The sequence below is a fragment of the Nerophis ophidion genome, linkage group LG15 (genome assembly GCF_033978795.1).
Source record: "Nerophis ophidion isolate RoL-2023_Sa linkage group LG15, RoL_Noph_v1.0, whole genome shotgun sequence".
In the NCBI taxonomy this organism is placed as follows: domain Eukaryota; kingdom Metazoa; phylum Chordata; class Actinopteri; order Syngnathiformes; family Syngnathidae; genus Nerophis; species Nerophis ophidion.
Genome location: NC_084625.1, coordinates 1,281,311 through 1,307,046, shown reverse-complemented (window position 1 = coordinate 1,307,046; position 25,736 = coordinate 1,281,311). Strand labels below are relative to the sequence as shown.

The following is a 25,736-nucleotide window of genomic DNA, read 5'->3' as shown; positions in this document are numbered from 1 at the left end:
TTTATGTCACAGGAAGTCATTATGTGGGACATTTACGTCACAGGAAGTCGTTATGTGGGACATTTATGTCACAGGAAGTCGTTATGTGGGACATTTATGTCACAGGAAGTCGTTATGTGGGACATTTACGTCACAGGAAGTCGTTATGTGGGACATTTATGTCACAGGAAGTCGTTATGTGGGACATTTATGTCACAGGAAGTCATTATGTGGGACATTTACGTCACAGGAAGTCATTATGTGGGACATTTACGTCACAGGAAGTCGTTATGTGGGACATTTATGTCACAGGAAGTCGTTATGTGGGACATTTATGTCACAGGAAGTCACTGTGTGGTACATTTATGTCACAGGAAGTCATTATGTGGGACATTAATGTCACAGGAATTTGTTAAGTTGTACATGTATGTCACAGGAAGTTATTACGTGGTAAAATAAAAGTAATTATCACAGGAAGTCATTATGTGGGACATTTACGTCACAGGAAGTCATTATGTGGGACATTTACGTCACAGGAAGTCATTATGTGGGACATTTACGTCACAGGAAGTCATTATGTGGGACATTTACGTCACAGGAAGTCATTATGTGGGACATTTATGTCACAGGAATTTGTTAAGTTGTACATGTATGTCACAGGAAGTTATTACGTGGTAAAATAAAAGTAATTATCACAGGAAGTCATTATGTGGTACATTTATGTCACAGGAAGTCACTGTGTGGTACATTTATGTCACAGGAAGTCATCATGTGGGACATTTATGTCACAGGAATTTGTTAAGTTGTACATGTATGTCACAGGAAGTCATTATGTGGTAAAATAAAAGTAATTATCACAGGAAGTCATTATGTGGTACATTTACGTCACAGGAAGTCGCTCTGTGGTACATTTATTTCACAGGAAGCCATTGTTAATTTATGTCACAGTTATGTTGTTCATTTACGTCACAGGAAGTCATTACATGGTAAAATAAAAGTAATTATCACATGAAGTAATTAGGTGGTACATTTATTTCACAGGAAGTCGTTATGTGGTTAATTTAAGTCACAGGAAGTTGTTAAAGTGGTATATTTGTGTCACAGTAAAGTGGTTAAGTGGTACATTTACGTCTCAGGAAGTGGTAAGGCGGTACATTTATGTAACAGGAAGTAGTTGCGTGGTACATTTTGGTCCCGGGAAGTGGTTGAATGCTAGATTTATGTTCCAGGAAGTGGTTAGGGGGTACATTGATGTCACAGGAAGTGGTTAAGCGGTACATTTATGTCCCAGGAAGTGGTTAAGTGTTACATTTATGTCACAGGAAGTGGTTAGGCAGTACATTTATGTAACAGTTAGTGGTTAAGTGGTACATTTATGTTACAGGAAGTGGTTAACTGCTAGATTTATGTCCCAGGAAGTGGTTAAGCGGTACATTTATGTTACAGGAAGTGGTTAACTGCTAGATTTATGTCCCAGGAAGTGGTTAAGCGGTACATTTATGTTACAGGAAGTGGTTAACTGCTAGATTTATGTCCCAGGAAGTGGTTAAGTGTTACATTTATGTCTTAGGAAGTGGTTAAGTGGTACATTTATGTCCCAGGAAGTGGTTAAGTAGTACATTTATGTCCCAGGAAGTGGTTAAGTGTTACATTTATGTCTCAGGAAGTGGTTAACTGCTAGATGTAAGTCCCAGGAAGTGGTTAAGTGCTACATTTATGTCCCAGGAAGTGGTTAAGTGGTACATTTATGTTACAGGAAGTAGTTGCGTGGTACATTTATGTCCCAGGAAGTGGTTAACTGCTAGATTTATGTCCCAGGAAGTGGTTAAGTACTAGATTTATGTCACAGGAAGTGGTTAGGCAGTACATTTATGTAACAGTTAGTGGTTAAGCGGTACATTTATGTTACAGGAAGTGGTTAACTGCTAGATTTATGTCCCAGGAAGTGGTTAAGTGTTACATTTATGTCCTAGGAAGTGGTTAAGTGTTACATTTATGTCCCAGGAAGTGGTTAAGTGTTACATTTATGTCCCAGGAAGTGGTTAAGTGGTACATTTATGTCACAGGAAGTGGTTAAGTGTTACATTTATGTCCCAGGAAGTGGTTAAGTGGTACATCTATGTCCCAGGAAGTGGTTAAGTGGTACATCTATGTCCCAGGAAGTGGTTAAGTGTTACATTTATGTCCCAGGAAGTGGTTAAGTGGTACATTTATGTTACAGGAAGTAGTTGCGTGGTACATTTATGTCCCAGGAAGTGGTTAACTGCTAGATTTATGTCCCAGGAAGTGGTTAAGTACTAGATTTATGTCACAGGAAGTGGTTAGGCAGTACATTTATGTAACAGTTAGTGGTTAAGTGGTACATTTATGTTACAGGAAGTGGTTAACTGCTAGATTTATGTCCCAGGAAGTGGTTAAGTGTTACATTTATGTCCTAGGAAGTGGTTAAGTGTTACATTTATGTCCCAGGAAGTGGTTAAGTGTTACATTTATGTCCCAGGAAGTGGTTAAGTGGTACATTTATGTCACAGGAAGTGGTTAAGTGTTACATTTATGTCCCAGGAAGTGGTTAAGTGGTACATCTATGTCCCAGGAAGTGGTTAAGTGGTACATCTATGTCCCAGGAAGTGGTTAAGTGTTACATTTATGTCCCAGGAAGTGGTTAAGTGGTACATCTATGTCCCAGGAAGTGGTTAAGTGTTACATTGATGTCCCAGGAAGTGGTTAAGTGTTACATTTATGTCACAGGAAGTGGTTAAGTGTTACATTTATGTCACAGGAAGTGGTTAAGTGTTACATTGATGTCCCAGGAAGTGGTTAAGTGGTACATTTATGTCACAGGAAGTGGTTAAGTGTTACATTTATGTCCCAGGAAGTGACCAAGTGCGTGGTACAGACCTGCGGTGCTGACCATGAACTTCCACTTGACCACGTAGGCGTCGCCCTCGTGGAACTGGCCGATGCTTTGGCGCGGCAGGCGGCTGTAGTCAAACTCCAGAATGTGCCAGACGTCCACGTCCAAGGTGCGCACCTCGTAGCACCGCCGGTCGTCCACCTCCACCAGCCCGTAGCCCCGCCCCACATCCACGCCGTCCACCAGGGTGCGTGCGGGCGCCCGCTGCGGCGCCATCATGCGAGCGGCGGGGAAGGCGCGAGGGCGGTGTGAAGTCAGCTGCTGCGGACAGGAAGACATGAGCGCCAACGTAGCATGTTGCTAGCTGTACAGGTGCACGCCACCTGGTGGTCGCCGCTGCTCCTGATGGTGGTTGTGGGCTCACTCCAGTCCAAGAACTTCTCCTTAAACAAGGCTGTTTCATTGTGATGAGTCACTCTGCCAAACAGCGCCCAGTCAGGACGCCCTCGTCCTTTCCTGCATGACATCATCACATCTCACTTGTTTAATCATTACCTTTCCTGCATGACATCATCACTTGTTTAATAATTACCTTTCCTGCATGACATCATCACATCTCACTTGTTTAATCATTACCTTTCCTGCATGACATCATCACTTGTTTAATCATTACCTTTCCTGCATGACATCATCACTTGTTTAATCATTACCTTTCCTGCATGACATCATCACTTGTTTAATAATTACCTTTCCTGCATGACATCATCACTTGTTTAATCATTACCTTTCCTGCATGACATCATCACATCTCACTTGTTTACTAATTACCTTTCCTGCATGACATCATCACATCTCACTTGTTTAATCATTACCTTTCCTGCATGACATCATCACTTGTTTAATCATTACCTTTCCTGCATGACATCATCACTTGTTTAATAATTACCTTTCCTGCATGACATCATCACTTGTTTAATCATTACCTTTCCTGCATGACATCATCACTTGTTTAATAATTACCTTTCCTGCATGACATCATCACTTGTTTAATCATTACCTTTCCTGCATGACATCATCACATCTCACTTGTTTACTAATTACCTTTCCTACATGACATCATCACATCTCACTTGTTTAATCATTACCTTTCCTGCATGACATCATCACTTGTTTAATCATTACCTTTCCTGCATGACATCATCACATCTCACTTTTTTAATAATTACCTTTCCTGCATGACATCATCACATGTGACTGCTCAATAATTACCTTTCCTGCATGACATCATCACATCTCACTTGTTTAATCATTACCTTTCCTGCATGACATCATCACATCTCACTATTTAATAATTACCTTTCCTGCATGACATCATCACATCTCACTTGTTTAATCATTACCTTTCCTGCATGACATCATCACTTGTTTAATCATTACCTTTCCTGCATGACATCATCACATCTCACTTTTTTAATCATTACCTTTCCTGCATGACATCATCACATCTCACTTTTTAATCATTACCTTTCCTGCATTACATCATCACATCTCACTTTTTTAATAATTACCTTTCCTGCATGACATCATCACATGTGACTGCTCAATAATTACCTTTCCAACGTCAAAGTGATGCTTGCTAATAGTACTCCACTGCTAGCATGCTAACCTTAGCATGTCAGCAATAGCATTCTAATAGCTATTTTGGAAATATACACCACAAGAGTTCTATATTTGTGCTGTTTCCTACTTGGTGATGGCGTTGGCTACAGCCCTGAGGTGTCATGTGGTGTTTCCTACTTGGTGATGGCGTTGGCTACAGCCCTGAGATGTCACGTGGTGTTTCCTACTTGGTGATGGCGTTGGCTACAGCCCTAAGATGTCACATGGTGTTTCCTACTTGGTGATGGCGTTGGCTACAGCCCTAAGATGTCACGTGGTGTTTCCTACTTGGTGATGGCGTTGGCTACAGCCCTGAGGTGTCATGTGGTGTTTCCTACTTGGTGATGGCGTTGGCTACAGCCCTAAGATGTCACATGGTGTTTCCTACTTGGTGATGGCGTTGGCTACAGCCCTAAGATGTCACGTGGTGTTTCCTACTTGGTGATGGCGTTGGCTACAGCCCTAAGATGTCACGTGGTGTTTCCTACTTGGTGATGGCGTTGGCTACAGCCCTGAGATGTCACGTGGTGTTTCCTACTTGGTGATGGCGTTGGCTACAGCCCTAAGATGTCACGTGGTGTTTCCTACTTGGTGATGGCGTTGGCTACAGCCCTAAGATGTCACGTGGTGTTTCCTACTTGGTGATGGCGTTGGCTACAGCCCTGAGGTGTCATGTGGTGTTTCCTACTTGGTGATGGCGTTGGCTACAGCCCTAAGATGTCACATGGTGTTTCCTACTTGGTGATGGCGTTGGCTACAGCCCTAAGATGTCACGTGGTGTTTCCTACTTGGTGATGGCGTTGGCTACAGCCCTAAGATGTCACGTGGTGTTTCCTACTTGGTGATGGCGTTGGCTACAGCCCTGAGATGTCACGTGGTGTTTCCTACTTGGTGATGGCGTTGGCTACAGCCCTAAGATGTCACGTGGTGTTTCCTACTTGGTGATGGCGTTGGCTACAGCCCTGAGATGTCACGTGGTGTTTCCTACTTGGTGATGGCGTTGGCTACAGCCCTGAGATGTCACGTGGTGTTTCCTACTTGGGGATGCGGGGGTTACATTCTCCAGGGTCCAGTGGGTTGATGTCACAGTTGGTGTAGTCGAAGGTGCCATTCCACAGGTGCTTGGCCAGCTGGAAGGCCACCTTCTTCTGTGCCAGGGTCACCTCCTTGCCATGCCAGATGTACATCTCACTGCCAAAGTCCAGCACCAGAACCTGGACACAGCGGCCCGGGTCAAGGTCTTCCACTCCTTCCAGACTACACCTTTTACATCACACTTAAGCTGCCCGAGGACCACATTTAATGACGTTGTGGGCCACTTTTAAATAACATCACAGGCCAAATTAAATAAAATGATGGGCAACATTAAATAACATGACGGACCACTTTATATAACATGACAGGCCACATTAATTAACATGACGGGCCACATTAAATACCATAACAGACCACAGTATATAAAATGACAGGCCACTTTAAAAAAAATGATGGGCAACTCATTTAAATAACATGACAGACCACATAAATAACATGACGGGCCACATTAAATACCATAACAGACCACAGTATATAAAATGACAGGCCACTTTAAAAAAAATGATGGGCAACTCATTTAAATACCATAACAGACCACATAAATAAAATGACGGCCACTTTAAATAACATGACAGACCACATTAAACATGACAGACCACTTCATATAACATGACGGGCCACTTTAAATAACATAACAGAGCACATAAATAACATGACGGGCCACTTTAAATACCATTACAGACAACATTAAATAAAATGACGTGCCACTTTAAATAACATGACAGACCACATAAACAACATGACGGGCCAATTTAAATACCGTAACAGACCACGTTAAATAAAATGACGGGCCACTTTAAATAACATGACAGACCACATAAACAACATGACGGGCCAATTTAAATACCATAACAGACCACATTAAATAACATGACGGACCACTTCATATAATATGAAGGGCCACGTTAATTAACATAACAGACCACGTAAATAACATGACGGGCCACTTTGAATACCATAACAGACCACATAAATAACATGACAGACCACTTTAAATAACATGACAGACCAAAAAAATACCATAACAGACCACATTAAATAACATGACGGACCACATAAATAACATGACGGGCCACTTTAAAAACCATAACAGGCCACTTTAAATAAAATGACGGGCCACATAAATAACATGACGGGCCACTTTAAATACCATAACAGACCACCTTAAATAAAATGACGGGCCACATAAATAACATGACGGGCCACTTTAAATACCATAACAGACCACTTTAAATAAAATGACAGACCACATAAATAACATGACGGGCCCATTTAAATATCATAACAGACCACCTTAAATAAACTGAAGGGCCACTTAAATAACATGACAGACCAAATTAAATAACATGACGGGCCGCTTTAAATACCATAACAGACCACCTTAAATAAACTGACGGGCCACTTAAATAACATGACAGACCAAATTAAATAACATGACGGGCCACTTTAAATGACATGAAAAGCAAATGACGTGGTGGGTCACGTGAAATGAGGTGGCTGACCTGGTTACCAACATGACAGACCACATGAATCCAGCACTGGTCTACATAGCTGCCACTTGGACACCCGGGTCTTAGAGAAGTGTCCAAGGTCCCAACAGCGACCCTCGCTTGTAACGGTCTCAAGAACTATGGTCCCAGTCTCAAGCAGGCCACATAAATGTTGGAACTTCCGCAAGGCCGATTGGGAACTTTAGAGCCTCATCCCAAACCAGCTTGCCCAGGACTTAGAGTCTCCTGGTTCTGGCTTTGGTGAGGAGGCGTACCAGGACTCTTGGCATGCCATCCTAGGAGATCAGTGCCACCAAATGAAGAACTAAGTTACCGTTTAGTGCTCAATTGTAGGGAATATGTACTGTACTGTACTGTACATGTATGTACTGTACTGTACATGTATGTACTGTACTGTACATGTACGTACTGTACATGTATGTACTGTACTGTACTGTACATGTACTGTACTGTACTGTGCAATCTACTAATGCTACTTCCAATCAATCAAAAACACCACATTAAATAATGTGGTGGGCCACCTTAAATGAAGTGGTGGGCCAAATTTAATGATGTGGCGGACCATAATGAGGTGGTGAGGCAAATTAAATTATATGGCAGGCCAATTTAAATGAACTGGCGGGCCAAATTAAATGATGTGGCGGACCACAATAATGATGTGGTGGGCCACCTAAATGAAGTGGTGGGCCGAATTAAATGAAATGGCAGTCCACCTTAAATGATGTGGCAGGCCAAATTAAATGATGGGGCGGGCCAAGTTAAATTAAGTGGTGGACCAAAATAAATGATGTGGTGGACCAAAATAAATGATGTGGTGGACCAAAATAAATTATGTGGCAGACCGAAATAAATGATGTGGTGGGCCAACTTAAATTGAGTGGTGGGCGGAATTAAATGACGTGGTGGACCACCTTAAATGATGGGGTGGGCCAATTTAAATTAAGTGGTGGGGCAAATTAAATGACATGGCGGGCCAAGTTAAATGAAGTGGCGGGCCAATTTAAATGAAGTGAAGGGCCAAATTAAATGATGTGGCGGACCACAATAATGACGTGGTGGGCCACATAAATGAAGTGGTGGGCCACCTAAATGAAGTGGTGGGCCGAATTAAATGATCTGGCGGTCCACCTTAAATGAAGTGGCAGGCCAAGTTAAATGATGGGGCGGGCCAAGTTAAATGATGTGGTGGACCACATTAATTAAGTGGTAGACCAAAATAAATGAGGTGACAGACCACATCAATGATGTGGTGGGTCAAATTAAATGATGGGGCAGACCGAAATAAATGACGTGGTGGGCCACATAAACGATGGGGTGGGCCAACTTAAATTGAGTGGTGGGCAGAATTAAATGACGTGGTGGACCACCTTAAATAATGGGGTGGGCCACTTTAAATTAAGTGGTAGGCTGAATTAAATGAGGTGGCGGGCCACCTTAAATGATGTGGTGGACCAAAATAAACGATGTGGTGGACCAAAATAAATGATGTGGTGGACCGAATTAAATGAAGTGGTGGACCGAATTAAATGAAGTGGGCCGCTTTAAATTGAGTGGTGGGCTGATTGAAATAATGTTGTGGGCCACTTTAAAGCATTGGGCGGGCATGAGTTTGCCAGAGCGTGGTGTATGCGTGACCTCAGTAGGCCGCAGTAAAGCCGCGGCAGGCGTCCTGGCCCAGAAGAGGTGGTCTGGCAGCAGCTTGTTGAGGCTGAGTCTGTAGATACAGTTTGTCTCCACGATGGCGTCCTCGTACAGCTGGTCTTCATCCGCCGCGCCCGCCGCTGCCACCACAACACAGGAAGAGACTTGGCATGACCACCACAACACAGCAGGAGGAGACTTGGCATGACCACCACAACACAGCAGGAGACTTGGCATGACCACCACAACACAGCAGGAGGAGACTTGGCATGACCACCACAACACAGGAGGAGACTTGGCATGACCACCACAACACAGCAGGAGACTTGGCATGACCACCACAACACAGCAGGAGACTTGGCATGACCACCACAACACAGCAGGAGACTTGGCATGACCACCACAACACAGGAGACTTGGCATGACCACCACAACACAGCAGGAAGAGACTTGGCATGACCACCACAACACAGCAGGAGGAGACTTGGCATGACCACCACAACACAGGAGACTTGGCATGACCACCACAACACAGCAGGAGACTTGGCATGACCACCACAACACAGCAGGAGACTTGGCATGACCACCACAACACAGCAGGAGACTTGGCATGACCACCACAACACAGCAGGAGACTTGGCATGACCACCACAACACAGCAGGAGGAGACTTGGCATGACCACCACAACACAGCAGGAGGAGACTTGGCATGACCACCACAACACAGCAGGAGGAGACTTGGCATGACCACCACAACACAGCAGGAGACTTGGCATGACCACCACAACACAGCAGGAGGAGACTTGGCATGGCCACCACAACACAGCAGGAGGAGACTTGGCATGACCACCACAACACAGCAGGAGACTTGGCATGACCACCACAACACAGCAGGAGGAGACTTGGCATGACCACCACAACACAGGAGACTTGGCATGACCACCACAACACAGGAGACTTGGCATGACCACCACAACACAGCAGGAGGAGACTTGGCATGACCACCACAACACAGCAGGAGACTTGGCATGACCACCACAACACAGCAGGAGGAGACTTGGCATGACCACCACAACACAGGAGACTTGGCATGACCACCACAACACAGGAGACTTGGCATGACCACCACAACACAGCAAGAGACTTGGCATGACCACCACAACACAGCAAGAGACTTGGCATGACACCCACAACACAGCAGGAGACTTGGCATGACCACCACAACACAGGAGACTTGGCATGACCACCACAACACAGGAGACTTGGCATGACCACCACAACACAGCAGGAGGAGACTTGGCATGACCACCACAACACAGCAGGAGGAGACTTGGCATGACCACCACAACACAGCAGGAGACTTGGCATGACCACCACAACACAGCAGGAGGAGACTTGGCATGACCACCACAACACAGCAGGAGACTTGGCATGACCACCACAACACAGCAGGAGACTTGGCATGACCACCACAACACAGCAGGAGGAGACTTGGCATGACCACCACAACACAGGAGACTTGGCATGACCACCACAACACAGCAGGAGACTTGGCATGACCACCACAACACAGGAGACTTGGCATGACCACCACAACACAGCAGGAGACTTGGCATGACCACCACAACACAGGAGGAGACTTGGCATGACCACCACAACACAGCAGGAGGAGACTTGGCATGACCACCACAACACAGGAGACTTGGCATGACCACCACAACACAGCAGGAGGAGACTTGGCATGACCACCACAACACAGCAGGAGACTTGGCATGACCACCACAACACAGGAGACTTGGCATGACCACCACAACACAGCAGGAGACTTGGCATGACCACCACAACACAGGAGACTTGGCATGACCACCACAACACAGCAGGAGGAGACTTGGCATGACCACCACAACACAGCAGGAGGAGACTTGGCATGACCACCACAACACAGCAAGAGACTTGGCATGACCACCACAACACAGGAGGAGACTTGGCATGACCACCACAACACAGGAGGAGACTTGGCATGACCACCACAACACAACACAGGAGACTTGGCATGACCACCACAACACAGCAGGAGACTTGGCATGACCACCACAACACAGCAGGAGACTTGGCATGACCACCACAACACAGCAGGACACTTGGCATGACCACCACAACACAGGAGGAGACTTGGCATGACCACCACAACACAGGAGGAGACTTGGCATGACCACCACAACACAGGAGGAGACTTGGCATGACCACCACAACACAGGAGACTTGGCATGACCACCACAACACAGGAGACTTGGCATGACCACCACAACACAGCAGGAGACTTGGCATGACCACCACAACACAGCAGGAGACATGGCATGACCACCACAACACAACAGGAGACTTGGCATGACCACCACAACACAGGAGACTTGGCATGACCACCACAACACAGGAGACTTGGCATGACCACCACAACACAGGAGACTTGGCATGACCACCACAACACAGCAGGAGGAGACTTGGCATGACCACCACAACACAGCAAGAGACTTGGCATGACCACCACAACACAGCAGGAGACTTGGCATGACCACCACAACACAGCAGGAGACTTGGCATGACCACCACAACACAGCAGGACACTTGGCATGACCACCACAACACAGGAGGAGACTTGGCATGACCACCACAACACAGGAGGAGACTTGGCATGACCACCACAACACAACACAGGAGACTTGGCATGACCACCACAACACAGCAGGAGACTTGGCATGACCACCACAACACAGCAGGAGACTTGGCATGACCACCACAACACAGCAGGACACTTGGCATGACCACCACAACACAGGAGGAGACTTGGCATGACCACCACAACACAGGAGGAGACTTGGCATGACCACCACAACACAGGAGGAGACTTGGCATGACCACCACAACACAGGAGACTTGGCATGACCACCACAACACAGGAGACTTGGCATGACCACCACAACACAGCAGGAGACTTGGCATGACCACCACAACACAGCAGGAGACTTGGCATGACCACCACAACACAGCAGGAGACTTGGCATGACCACCACAACACAGCAAGAGACTTGGCATGACCACCACAACACAGCAGGAGACTTGGCATGACCACCACAACACAGCAGGAGACTTGGCATGACCACCACAACACAGCAGGAGGAGACTTGGCATGACCACAACAACAAGTCAGAGGTGTCAAAGTCTTACGTTGGTAACTGGCTCGCCCTCCCAGAACCTTCCAGAAGTCCTCCATGTCCTGCTCGCCCACACCTTCTTGCAGCACCTGGACCTCGTTGGCACGGCAACCCAGATCTTTCTTTTTCTGGATGAAGTTGGCCAACTCGGCAGCCTGGAGGCCGAATAAATGTCAGTCTTTTATTCATTCTTCTCATCTTCTACTGGAATTAAAACACTTTCAATTGTCAGACCTCCTTGGAAATGAAAACATGATCGATAACCATTAAAACATGTTAAATAACCATAAAAATTGAAATAAACATGTTAAATAAAAAATTTGTTAAATTGTAATAAAACATGTTAAATAAAAATCAAGTAAAATTCTAATAAAACATGTTAAATAAAAAAACGTTTTAAAATTGTAATAAAACATGTTAAATTGTGATAAAACATGTAAATAAAAAACATGTTAAACTGTAATAAAACATGTCAAATTGTAATAAAACATGTTATATAAAAATCAAGTTAAAATTGTAATAAAACATAGTCAATAAAAAAACATGTTACATTGTAATAAAACATGTTAAAGATGTTAAATTGTAATAAAACATGTTAAATAAAAAAACTTTTTAAAAAATCAAGTACAATTGTAATAAAACATGTTAAATTGTGATAAAACATAAATAAAAAATATGTTAAACTGTAATAAAACAAGTTAAAATGTAATAAAACATTAAATAAAAATCGAGTTGAAATTGTAATAAACATGTTGAATAAAAAACTTTTTAAATCTTAATAAAACATGTTAAATAAAAAACATGTTAAATTGTAATAAAAAGTATTAAAAAAATATGTTAAATTATAATAAAACATGTTCAATAAAAAAACATGTTACATTGTAATAAAACATGTTAAATAAAGATGTTAAATTGTAATAAAACATGTTAAAATAAAATCAAGTAAAATTGTAATAAAACGTGTTGAATAAAAAACTTTTTAAAATTGCAATAAAACATGTTAAATTGTGATAAAACATATAAATAAAATAAAACATGTTAAACTGTAATAAAACATGTCAAATTGTAATAAAATATGTTCAATAAAAATCAAGTTAAAATTATAATTAACATGTAGAACAAAAAACCTTTTTAAATTTTAATAAAACATGTTTGATAAAAAAACATGTTAAACTGTAATAAAACATATTAAATAAAAACATGTTAAATTGTAATAAAACATGTTAAGTAAAAAACATGTTAAATTGTAATAAAACATGTTAAGTAAAAACATGTTAAATTATAATAAGACATGTTCAATAAAAACATGTTACATTGTAATAAAACATGTTCAATAACAAACATGTTACATTGTAATAAAACATGTTAAATAACAAACATGTTAAATTGTAATGAAACATGTTCAATAAAAAAACGTTTTAAAATTGTAATAAAACATGTTAAATTGTGATAAAACATGTAAATAAAAAACATGTTAAACTGTAATAAAACATGTCAAATTGTAATAAAACATGTTATATAAAAATCAAGTTAAAATTGTAATAAAACATTCAATAAAACAACATGTTACATTGTAATAAAACATGTTAAAGATGTTAAATTGTAATAAAACATGTTAAATATATATTTTTTTTTAAATCAAGTAAAATTGTAATAAAACATGTTAAATTGTGATAAAACATCAATAAAAAACATGTTAAACTGTAATAAAACAAGTTAAAATGTAAAAAAACATATTAAACATCGAGTTAAAATTGTAATAAACATGTTAAACTGTAATAAAACAAGTTAAAATGTAAAAAAACATATTAAACATCGAGTTAAAATTGTAATAAACATGTTAAATAAAAAAACTTTTTAAATTTTAATAAAACATGTTAAATAAAAAACATGTTAAATTGTAATAGAACATGTTTAATAAAAAAACATGTTAAATTGTAATAAAAAGTATTAAAAAAACATGTTAAATTGTAATAAAACATGTTCAATAAAAAAACATGTTACATTGTAATAAAACATGTTAAATAAAGATGTTAAATTGTAATAAAACATGTTAAATAAAAATCAAGTAAAATTGTAATAAAACGTGTTGAATAAAACACTTTTTAAAATTGCAATAAAACATGTTAAATTGTGATAAAACATATAAATAAAATAAAACATGTTAAACTGTAATAAAACATGTCAAATTGTAATAAAATATGTTCAATAAAAATCAAGTTAAAATTATAATTAACATGTTGAACAAAAAACCTTTTTACATTTTAATAAAACATGTTTGATAAAAAAACATGTTAAATTGTAATAAAACATATTAAATAAAAACATGTTAAATTGTAATAAAACATGTTAAGTAAAACACATATTTAATTGTAATAAAACATGTTAAGTAAAAAACATGTTGAATTGAAATAAAACATGTTAAGTAAAAACATGTTAAATTATAATAAAACATGTTCAATAAAAACATGTTACATTGTAATAAAACATGTTAAGTAAAAAATATGTTAAATTGTAATAAAACATGTTAAGTAAAAAACATGTTAAATTGTAATAAAACATGTTAAGTAAAAAACATATTTAATTGTAATAAAACATGTTAAGTAAAAAACATGTTAAATTGAAATAAAACATGTTAAGTAAAAACATGTTAAATTATAATAAAACATGTTCAATAAAAACATGTTACATTGTAATAAAACATGTTCAATAACAAACATGTTAAATTGTAATAAAACATGTTCAATAAAAACATGTTAAATTGTAATAAAACATGTTAAGTAAAAAATATGTTAAATTGTAATAAAACATGGTAAGTAAAAAACATGTTAAATTGTAATAAAACATGTTAAGTAAAAAACATATTTAATTGTAATAAAACATGTTAAGTAAAAAACATGTTAAATTGAAATAAAACATGTTCAATAAAAACATGTTAAATTGTAATAAAACAGGTAGAATTACAATGATAGAAGAGTAAAGAATGATGATGATGTAATGTAATGAATGACATCACACCTTGTTCTTCTCCATGACGTTGGCGAACTGTCCCGTCCAGACGAAGCAGCGCTGCGGCGTGATCAGTAGGAAACAGTCGCCGCTGTTCAAGGACGACGCCCTGGGCTCTACCAGCCTGGTCTGGACGGGCGTGATCAGCAGGAAACAGTCGCCGCTGTTCAAGGACGACGCCCTGGGCTCTACCAGCCTGGTCTGGACGTGGCGGCGACCTGCACAGTAAACATGACTTGTAGAGTGGGCGTGTCCCAAGTGCGACGCATCATGACTTGTAAAGTGGGCGTGTCCAAAGTGCGGCGCATCAAAGAGCAAATAATGACGCCAACTTACATGCTAACGTTAGCGTGCTGACAGACTGCGTCAAGTAAGAAGTTATAAAACTGTGAAGCTTACGCATGCAAAATGATTGGAAAAAAAAGTTAGCATGCTAACAGTTAGCATGTGTCACGTACCCAATAAAATGACTCTGAGGTGTTTGGCTGCAAAATTGGCTAAAAACGTTAGCATGCTAAGAGTTAGCATGTGGCAAGTAGCAAGTTACCTGACTCTGCAAAATGATTGACAAGCACTCCTTGCAAGTGTGATGTTAGCATCTTGAAGGCTGACCTTTGACCTGCAGCAGCATGACTTTCCTGTAGGGCGGGGCACTGTTGTTGGACGTGTCCTCACACACCTGGACGCTGCGCAGGTGCACGCTGCTCACCTGCTCCTGGCTGCGCAGGCCCGCCAACGCCGCCTCACACAGACTCTCTGCAGACCACGACACAAGGTGACTCTCTCTTACACGCGCACACACACACACCTGTGGCACACATCATACACACACACCTGTGGCACAGATCACACACACACACACACACACACACACACCTGTGGGATACATCATACACACACACACACACACACCTGTGCAGTATGTTGACAGTATGATACTTAGATGACTTACAGTATGTTGACAGTGTGATACTTAGATGACTTACAGTATGTTGACAGTGTGATACTTAGATGACTTACAGTATGTTGACAGTGTGATATGAACATGACTTACAGTATGTTGACAGTATGATACTTAGATGACTTACAGTATGTTGACAGTATGATACTTAGATGACTTACAGTATGTTGACAGTGTGATATGAAGATGACTTACAGTATGTTGACAGTATGATACTTAGATGACTTACAGTATGTTGACAGTACAATACTTAGATGACTTACAGTATGTTGACAGTATGATACTTAGATGACTTACAGTATGTTGACAGTACAATACTTAGATGACTTACAGTATGTTGACAGTGTGATATGAAGATGACTTACAGTATGTTGACAGTATGATACTTAGATGACTTACAGTATGTTGACAGTACAATATGAAGATGACTTACAGTATGTTGACAGTATGATACTTAGATGACTTACAGTATGTTGACAGTGTGATATGAAGATGACTTACAGTATGTTGACAGTGTGATACTTAGATGACTTACAGTATGTTGACAGTGTGATATGAAGATGACTTACAGTATGTTGACAGTACAATACTTAGATGACTTACAGTATGTTGACAGTACAATACTTAGATGACTTACAGTATGTTGACAGTATGATACTTAGATGACTTACAGTATGTTGACAGTACAATACTTAGATGACTTACAGTATGTTGACAGTATGATACTTAGATGACTTACAGTATGTTGACAGTGTGATATGAAGATGACTTACAGTATGTTGACAGTGTGATATGAAGATGACTTACAGTATGTTGACAGTACAATACTTAGATGACTTACAGTATGTTGACAGTACAATACTTAGATGACTTACAGTATGTTGACAGTGTGATATGAAGATGACTTACAGTATGTTGACAGTATGATACTTAGATGACTTACAGTATGTTGACAGTATGATACTTAGATGACTTACAGTATGTTGACAGCATGATACTTAGATGACTTACAGTATGTTGACAGTACGATACTTAGATGACTTACAGTATGTTGACAGTACAATACTTAGATGACTTACAGTATGTTGACAGTACAATACTTAGATGACTTACAGTATGTTGACAGTACAATACTTAGATGACTTACAGTATGTTGACAGTGTGATATGAAGATGACTTACAGTATGTTGACAGTATGATACTTAGATGACTTACAGTATGTTGACAGTATGATACTTAGATGACTTACAGTATGTTGACAGTATGATACTTAGATGACTTACAGTATGTTGACAGTGTGATATGAAGATGACTTACAGTATGTTGACAGTATGATACTTAGATGACTTACAGTATGTTGACAGTATGATACTTAGATGACTTACAGTATGTTGACAGTGTGATATGAAGATGACTTACAGTATGTTGACAGTACAATACTTAGATGACTTACAGTATGTTGACAGTATGATACTTAGATGACTTACAGTATGTTGACAGTACAATACTTAGATGACTTACAGTATGTTGACAGTGTGATATGAAGATGACTTACAGTATGTTGACAGTATGATACTTAGATGACTTACAGTATGTTGACAGTATGATACTTAGATGACTTACAGTATGTTGACAGTATGATACTTAGATGACTTACAGTATGTTGACAGTGTGATATGAAGATGACTTACAGTATGTTGACAGTACAATACTTAGATGACTTACAGTATGTTGACAGTATGATACTTAGATGACTTACAGTATGTTGACAGTACAATACTTAGATGACTTACAGTATGTTGACAGTGTGATATGAAGATGACTTACAGTATGTTGACAGTATGATACTTAGATGACTTACAGTATGTTGACAGTATGATACTTAGATGACTTACAGTATGTTGACAGTACAATACTTAGATGACTTACAGTATGTTGACAGTATGATACTTAGATGACTTACAGTATGTTGACAGTACAATACTTAGATGACTTACAGTATGTTGACAGTGTGATATGAAGATGACTTACAGTATGTTGACAGTATGATACTTAGATGACTTACAGTATGTTGACAGTATGATACTTAGATGACTTACAGTATGTTGACAGTATGATACTTAGATGACTTACAGTATGTTGACAGTGTGATATGAAGATGACTTACAGTATGTTGACAGTATGATACTTAGATGACTTACAGTATGTTGACAGTATGATACTTAGATGACTTACAGTATGTTGACAGTGTGATATGAAGATGACTTACAGTATGTTGACAGTATGATACTTAGATGACTTACAGTATGTTGACAGTATGATACTTAGATGACTTACAGTATGTTGACAGTATGATACTTAGATGACTTACAGTATGTTGACAGTGTGATATGAAGATGACTTACAGTATGTTGACAGTATGATACTTAGATGACTTACAGTATGTTGACAGTGTGATATGAAGATGACTTACAGTATGTTGACAGTATGATACTTAGATGACTTACAGTATGTTGACAGTATGATACTTAGATGACTTACAGTATGTTGACAGTATGATACTTAGATGACTTACAGTATGTTGACAGTGTGATATGAAGATGACTTACAGTATGTTGACAGTATGATACTTAGATGACTTACAGTATGTTGACAGTATGATACTTAGATGACTTACAGTATGTTGACAGTACAATACTTAGATGACTTACAGTATGTTGACAGTGTGATATGAAGATGACTTACAGTATGTTGACAGTATGATACTTAGATGACTTACAGTATGTTGACAGTATGATACTTAGATGACTTACAGTATGTTGACAGTGTGATATGAAGATGACTTACAGTATGTTGACAGTGTGATATGAAGATGACTTACAGTATGTTGACAGTACAATACTTAGATGACTTACAGTATGTTGACAGTGTGATATGAAGATGACTTACAGTATGTTGACAGTATGATACTTAGATGACTTACAGTATGTTGACAGTATGATACTTAGATGACTTACAGTATGTTGACAGTGTGATATGAAGATGACTTACAGTATGTTGGCAGTATGATACTTAGATGACTTACAGTATGTTGACAGTACAATACTTAGATGACTTACAGTATGTTGACAGTACAATACTTAGATGACTTACAGTATGTTGACAGTGTGATATGAAGATGACTTACAGTATGTTGGCAGTATGATACTTAGATGACTTACAGTATGTTGACAGTATGATACTTAGATGACTTACAGTATGTTGACAGTACAATACTTAGATGACTTACAGTATGTTGACAGTACAATACTTAGATGACTTACAGTATGTTGACAGTATGATACTTAGATGACTTACAGTATGTTGACAGTATGATACTTAGATGACTTACAGTATGTTGACAGTATGATACTTAGATGACTTACAGTATGTTGACAGTACAATACTTAGATGACTTACAGTATGTTGACAGTGTGATATGAAGATGACTTACAGTATGTTGACAGTATGATACTTAGATGACTTACAGTATGTTGACAGTATGATACTTAGATGACTTACAGTATGTTGACAGTACAATATGAAGATGACTTACAGTATGTTGACAGTATGATACTTAGATGACTTACAGTATGTTGACAGTATGATACTTAGATGACTTACAGTATGTTGACAGTATGATACTTAGATGACTTACAGTATGTTGGCAGTGTGATATGAAGATGACTTACAGTATGTTGACAGTGTGATATGAAGATGACTTACAGTATGTTGACAGTATGATACTTAGATGACTTACAGTATGTTGACAGTATGATACTTAGATGACTTACAGTATGTTGACAGTGTGATATGAAGATGACTTACAGTATGTTGGCAGTATGATACTTAGATGACTTACAGTATGTTGACAGTGTGATATGAAGATGACTTACAGTATGTTGACAGTACAATACTTAGATGACTTACAGTATGTTGACAGTGTGATATGAAGATGACTTACAGTATGTTGACAGTACAATACTTAGATGACTTACAGTATGTTGACAGTGTGATATGAAGATGACTTACAGTATGTTGACAGTATGATACTTAGATGACTTACAGTATGTTGACAGTGTGATACTTAGATGACTTACAGTATGTTGACAGTATGATACTTAGATGACTTACAGTATGTTGACAGTGTGATATGAAGATGACTTACAGTATGTTGACAGTATGATACTTAGATGACTTACAGTATGTTGACAGTATGATATGAAGATGACTTACAGTATGTTGACAGTATGATATGAAGATGACTTACAGTATGATATGAAGATGACTTACAGTATGTTGACAGTGTGATATGAAGATGACTTACAGTATGTTGACAGTATGATATGAAGATGACTTACAGTATGATATGAAGATGACTTACAGTATGTTGACAGTATGATATGAAGATGACTTACAGTATGTTGACAGTATGATATGAAGATGACTTACAGTATGATATGAAGATGACTTACAGTATGATATGAAGATGACTTACAGTATGTTGACAGTGTGATATGAAGATGACTTACAGTATGATATGAAGATGACTTACAGTATGATATGAAGATGACTTACAGTATGTTGACAGTGTGATATGAAGATGACTTACAGTATGATATGAAGATGACTTACAGTATGTTGACAGTGTGATATGAAGATGACTTACAGTATGATATGAAGATGACTTACAGTATGATATGAAGATGACTTACAGTATGTTGACAGTGTGATATGAAGATGACTTACAGTATGATATGAAGATGACTTACAGTATGATATGAAGATGACTTACAGTATGTTGACAGTGTGATATGAAGATGACTTACAGTATGATATGAAGATGACTTACAGTATGTTGACAGTGTGATATGAAGATGACTTACAGTATGTTGACAGTATGATATGAAGATGACTTACAGTATGTTGACAGTATGATATGGAGATGAATTACAGTATGTTGACAGTATGATATGAAGATGACTTACAGTATGTTGACAGTGTGATATGAAGATGACTTACAGTATGTTGACAGTATGATACTTAGATGACTTACAGTAATACTTAGATGACTTACAGTATGTTGACAGTATGATATGAAGATGACTTACAGTATGATACGAAGATGACTTACAGTATGTTGACAGAATGATACTTAGATGACTTACAGTAAGTAAGTAGAGTATGCTCACCTTTCACGGTGGTGTCCTCCAGCAGGCCCAGGTTGAGGTGCTGCTCCCTGGACTGCAGTCTGATGTCCTCCCTGGAGGCCAACATCTTTACAGGGTTCTTGGACGCAGGAACATTGCGTGCGGGCCGCACCGCTCTCTTGTGCCGCACCATGCTGGACACCAACCTGCTGGAGACACATCACAGTACAGTAAACACATCACAGGTACAGTAAACAAGTCACAGGTCCAGTAAACAGGTCACAGGTACAGTAAAGAGGTCCCAGGTAGAGTAGTGTGGATTCCCTTCATCTGCAGGGTGGAGGTCTTACTCTGGGGTCTGAGGACCAAAGATGGCGTCAAAGTCCTCCAGCGGCGCCATCTTGCTGCCGGCGGGAGGAACTTGGTCCAGTCGGGGGAAGAACTTGGAAAAGATCTGGTCCTCCAGTTGCATCACCTCCTTCACCTTCTCCTGCGTTACCATGACGCCCGCCTCTGTTGTCGCTGCTGCTGAACCAAATATATGTCATACTGCAGATGAATATACATCACCATATTTACTGTATCATATATTTTATCCATCACTTCCTGCCAATATCTGCTTACTCCCTGCTCATATCTGCTTACTCTCTGCCAATATCTGCTAACTTCCTGCTCATATCTGCTTACTTACTGATAATATCTGCTTACTTCCTGTTAATATCTGCTTACTTCCTGTTAATATCTGCTTACTTCCTGTTAATATCTGCTTACTTCCTGATATCTGCTAACTTCCTGTTAATATCTGCTAACTTCCTGTTAATATCTGCTTACTTACTGATAATATCTGCTTACTTCCTGTTAATATCTGCTTACTTCCTGTTAATATCTGCTTACTTCCTGTTAATATCTGCTTACTTCCTGATATCTGCTAACTTCCTGTTAATATCTGCTAACTTCCTGCTCATATCTGCTTACTTCCTGTTAATATCTGCTTACTTCCTGTTAATATCTGCTTACTTCCTGTTAATATCTGCTTACTTACTGATAATATCTGCTTAGTTCCTGCTCATATCTGCTTACTTCCTGTTAATATCTGCTAACTCCCTGCTCATATCTGCTTACTTCCTGTTAATATCTGCTTACTTCCTGATAATATCTGCTAACTTCCTGCTCATATCTGCTTACTTCCTGTTAATATCTGCTTACTTCCTGTTAATATCTGCTTACTCCTGCCAATATCTGCTAACTTCCTGCCAATAACTGCTTACTTCTTGCCAATATCTGCTTATATCCTGTTAATATCTGCTTACTTCCTGATTATATCTGCTTAGTTCCTGCTAATACCTGCTTACTTCCTGTTAATATCTGCTTACTTCCTGATATCTGCTAACTTCCTGTTAATATCTGCTAACTTCCTGCTCATATCTGCTTACTTCCTGTTAATATCTGCTTACTTCCTGTTAATATCTGCTTACTTCCTGTTAATATCTGCTTACTTACTGATAATATCTACTTACTTCCTGCTCATATCTGCTAACTCCCTGCTCATATCTGCTTACTTCCTGTTAATATCTGCTTACTTCCTGATAATATCTGCTAACTTCCTGCTCATATCTGCTTACTTCCTGTTAATATCTGCTTACTTCCTGTTAATATCTGCTTACTCCTGCCAATATCTGCTAACTTCCTGCCAATAACTGCTTACTTCTTGCCAATATCTGCTTATATCCTGTTAATATCTGCTTACTTCCTGATTATATCTGCTTAGTTCCTGCTAATACCTGCTTACTTCCTGTTAATATCTGTTTACTTCTGCTAATATATACTTACTTTCTCTTAATATCTGCTTACTTGCTGCCAATATCTGCTAAATTCCTGCCAATATCTGCTTACATCCTAACAAGATCTTTCTTCCTGCTAATATCTGCTTATTTCCTGCTCATATCTGCTTACTTTCTGCTAATATCTGCTTACTTCCTAATATCTGCTTACTTCCTGCCAATATATGCTTACTTCCTGCCAATATCTGCTTACTTCCTGCTTATATCTGCTTACTTCCTGTCAATATCTGCTTATTTCCTGTTAATATCTGCTTACTTCCTGTTAATATCTGTTTACATCCTGTTAATATCTACTTACTTCCTGCCAATATCTACTTACTTTCTGCCAATATCGGCTTACTTCCTGCTCATATCTGCTTGCTTCTTGTTAATATCTGCTTACTTCCTGATTATATCCGCACTTACTGCTAATATCTGCTTACTTCCTGCTCATATCTGCTTACTTCCTGCTCATATCTGCTTACTTCCTGTAGAATACTAAGTAGTAATATTAATACTAAGTAGTAATATTAGAGGGAGAAAAGTAAACTTTACTGTTGATCTTTCCAAGGAAGGTCTCCAACTTCTCCAACTTGTGGTCTGACTCCACCTTCATGTCAGCTCCCAGGACCACCTCTGCTGGGACATCAACAATACTAGTCAAGTGACACCACAGTACTAGTCAAGTGACACCACAGTACTAGTCAAGGACCACCTCTGCTGGGACATCAACAATACTAGTCAAGTGACACCACAGTACTAGTCAAGGACCACCTCTGCTGGGACATCAACAATACTAGTCAAGTGACACCACAGTACTAGTCAAGTGACACAACAGTACTAGTCAAGGACCACCTCTGCTGGGACATCAACAATACTAGTCAAGTGACACCACAGTACTAGTCAAGTGACACCACAGTACTAGTCAAGGACCACCTCTGCTGGGACATCAACACTAGTCAAGTGACACCACACCACTAGTCAAGTGACACCACAGTACTAGTCAAGGACCACCTCTGCTGGGACATCAACACTAGTCAAGTGACACCACAGTACTAGTCAAGGACCACCTCTGCTGGGACATCAACACTAATCAAGTGACACCACAGTACTAGTCAAGTGACACCACAGTACTAGTCAAGGACCACCTCTGCTGGGACATCAACACTAGTCAAGTGACACCACACCACTAGTCAAGTGACACCACAGTACTAGTCAAGGACCACCTCTGCTGGGACATCAACACTAGTCAAGTGACACCACAGTACTAGTCAAGGACCACCTCTGCTGGGACATCAACACTAGTCAAGTGACACCACAGTACTAGTCAAGTGACACCACAGTACTAGTCAAGGACCACCTCTGCTGGGACATCAACACTAGTCAAGTGACACCACACCACTAGTCAAGTGACACCACAGTACTAGTCAAGGACCACCTCTGCTGGGACATCAACACTAGTCAAGTGACACCACAGTACTAGTCAAGTGACACCACAGTACTAGTCAAGGACCACCTCTGCTGGGACATCAACACTAGTCAAGTGACACCACACCACTAGTCAAGTGACACCACAGTACTAGTCAAGGACCACCTCTGCTGGGACATCAACACTAGTCAAGTGACACCACAGTACTAGTCAAGGACCACCTCTGCTGGGACATCAACACTAGTCAAGTGACACCACACCACTAGTCAAGTGACACCACAGTACTAGTCAAGGACCACCTCTGCTGGGACATCAACACTAGTCAAGTGACACCACAGTACTAGTCAAGGACCACCTCTGCTGGGACATCAACAACACTAGTCAAGTGACACCACAGTACTAGTCAAGGACCACCTCTGCTGGGACATCAACAACACTAGTCAAGGGACACCACAGTACTAGTCAAGGACCACCTCTGCTGGGACATCAACACCACTAGTCAAGTGACACCACAGTACTAGTCAAGGACCACCTCTGCTGGGACATCAACAACACTAGTCAAGTGACACCACAGTACTAGTCAAGGACCACCTCTGCTGGGACATCAACAACACTAGTCAAGGGACACCACAGTACTAGTCAAGTGACACCACAGTACTAGTCAGGGACCACCTCTGCTGGGACATCCATCAACAACACTAGTCAAGTGACAGCACAATACTAGTCAAGGACCACCTCTGCTGGGACATCATCAACACTAGTCAAGTGACACCACAGTACTAGTCAAGGACCACCTCTGCCTGGGACATCAACACCACTAGTCAAGTGACACCACACCACTAGTCAAGTGACACCACAGTAGTAGTCAAGGACCACCTCTGCTGGGACATCAACAACACTAGTCAAGTGACACCACAGTACTAGTCAAGGACCACCTCTGCTGGGACATCAACAACACTAGTCAGGGGACACCACAGTACTAGTCAAGTGACACCACAGTACTAGTCAAGGACCACCTCTGCTGGGACATCCATCAACAACACTAGTCAAGTGACAGCACAATACTAGTCAAGGACCACCTCTGCTGGGACATCATCAACACTAGTCAAGTGACACCACAGTACTAGTCAAGGACCACCTCTGCCTGGGACATCAACAACACTAGTCAAGTGACACCACAGTACTAGTCAAGGACCACCTCTGCTGGGACATCCATCAACAACACTAGTCAAGTGACAGCACAGTACTAGTCAAGGACCACCTCTGCTGGGACATCATCAACACTAGTCAAGTGACACCACAGTACTAGTCAAGGACCACCTCTGCCTGGGACATCAACAACACTAGTCAAGTGACACCACAGTACTAGTCAAGGAC

At 40.1% G+C, this 25,736-nt stretch overlaps 1 protein-coding gene across 1 annotated transcript in view; it reads right to left on the bottom strand.

Moving 5' to 3' along the window:
- LOC133569897 (supervillin-like) overlaps nt 1-25,736 on the bottom strand; it is a gene marked incomplete at its 5' end in the record, with an annotated part of 172,032 nt that overhangs the window by 30,660 nt on the left and 115,636 nt on the right. Inside the window, 11 exons of the mRNA XM_061922486.1 lie at nt 2,878-3,154; nt 3,217-3,349; nt 5,531-5,706; nt 8,734-8,879; nt 11,965-12,106; nt 14,970-15,084; nt 15,157-15,178; nt 15,573-15,716; nt 21,153-21,319; nt 21,461-21,641; nt 23,486-23,566. Of these exons, the coding sequence (XP_061778470.1) occupies nt 2,878-3,154; nt 3,217-3,349; nt 5,531-5,706; nt 8,734-8,879; nt 11,965-12,106; nt 14,970-15,084; nt 15,157-15,178; nt 15,573-15,716; nt 21,153-21,319; nt 21,461-21,641; nt 23,486-23,566 (1,584 nt within the window). The remainder of the gene's footprint in view (nt 1-2,877; nt 3,155-3,216; nt 3,350-5,530; nt 5,707-8,733; nt 8,880-11,964; nt 12,107-14,969; nt 15,085-15,156; nt 15,179-15,572; nt 15,717-21,152; nt 21,320-21,460; nt 21,642-23,485; nt 23,567-25,736) is intronic.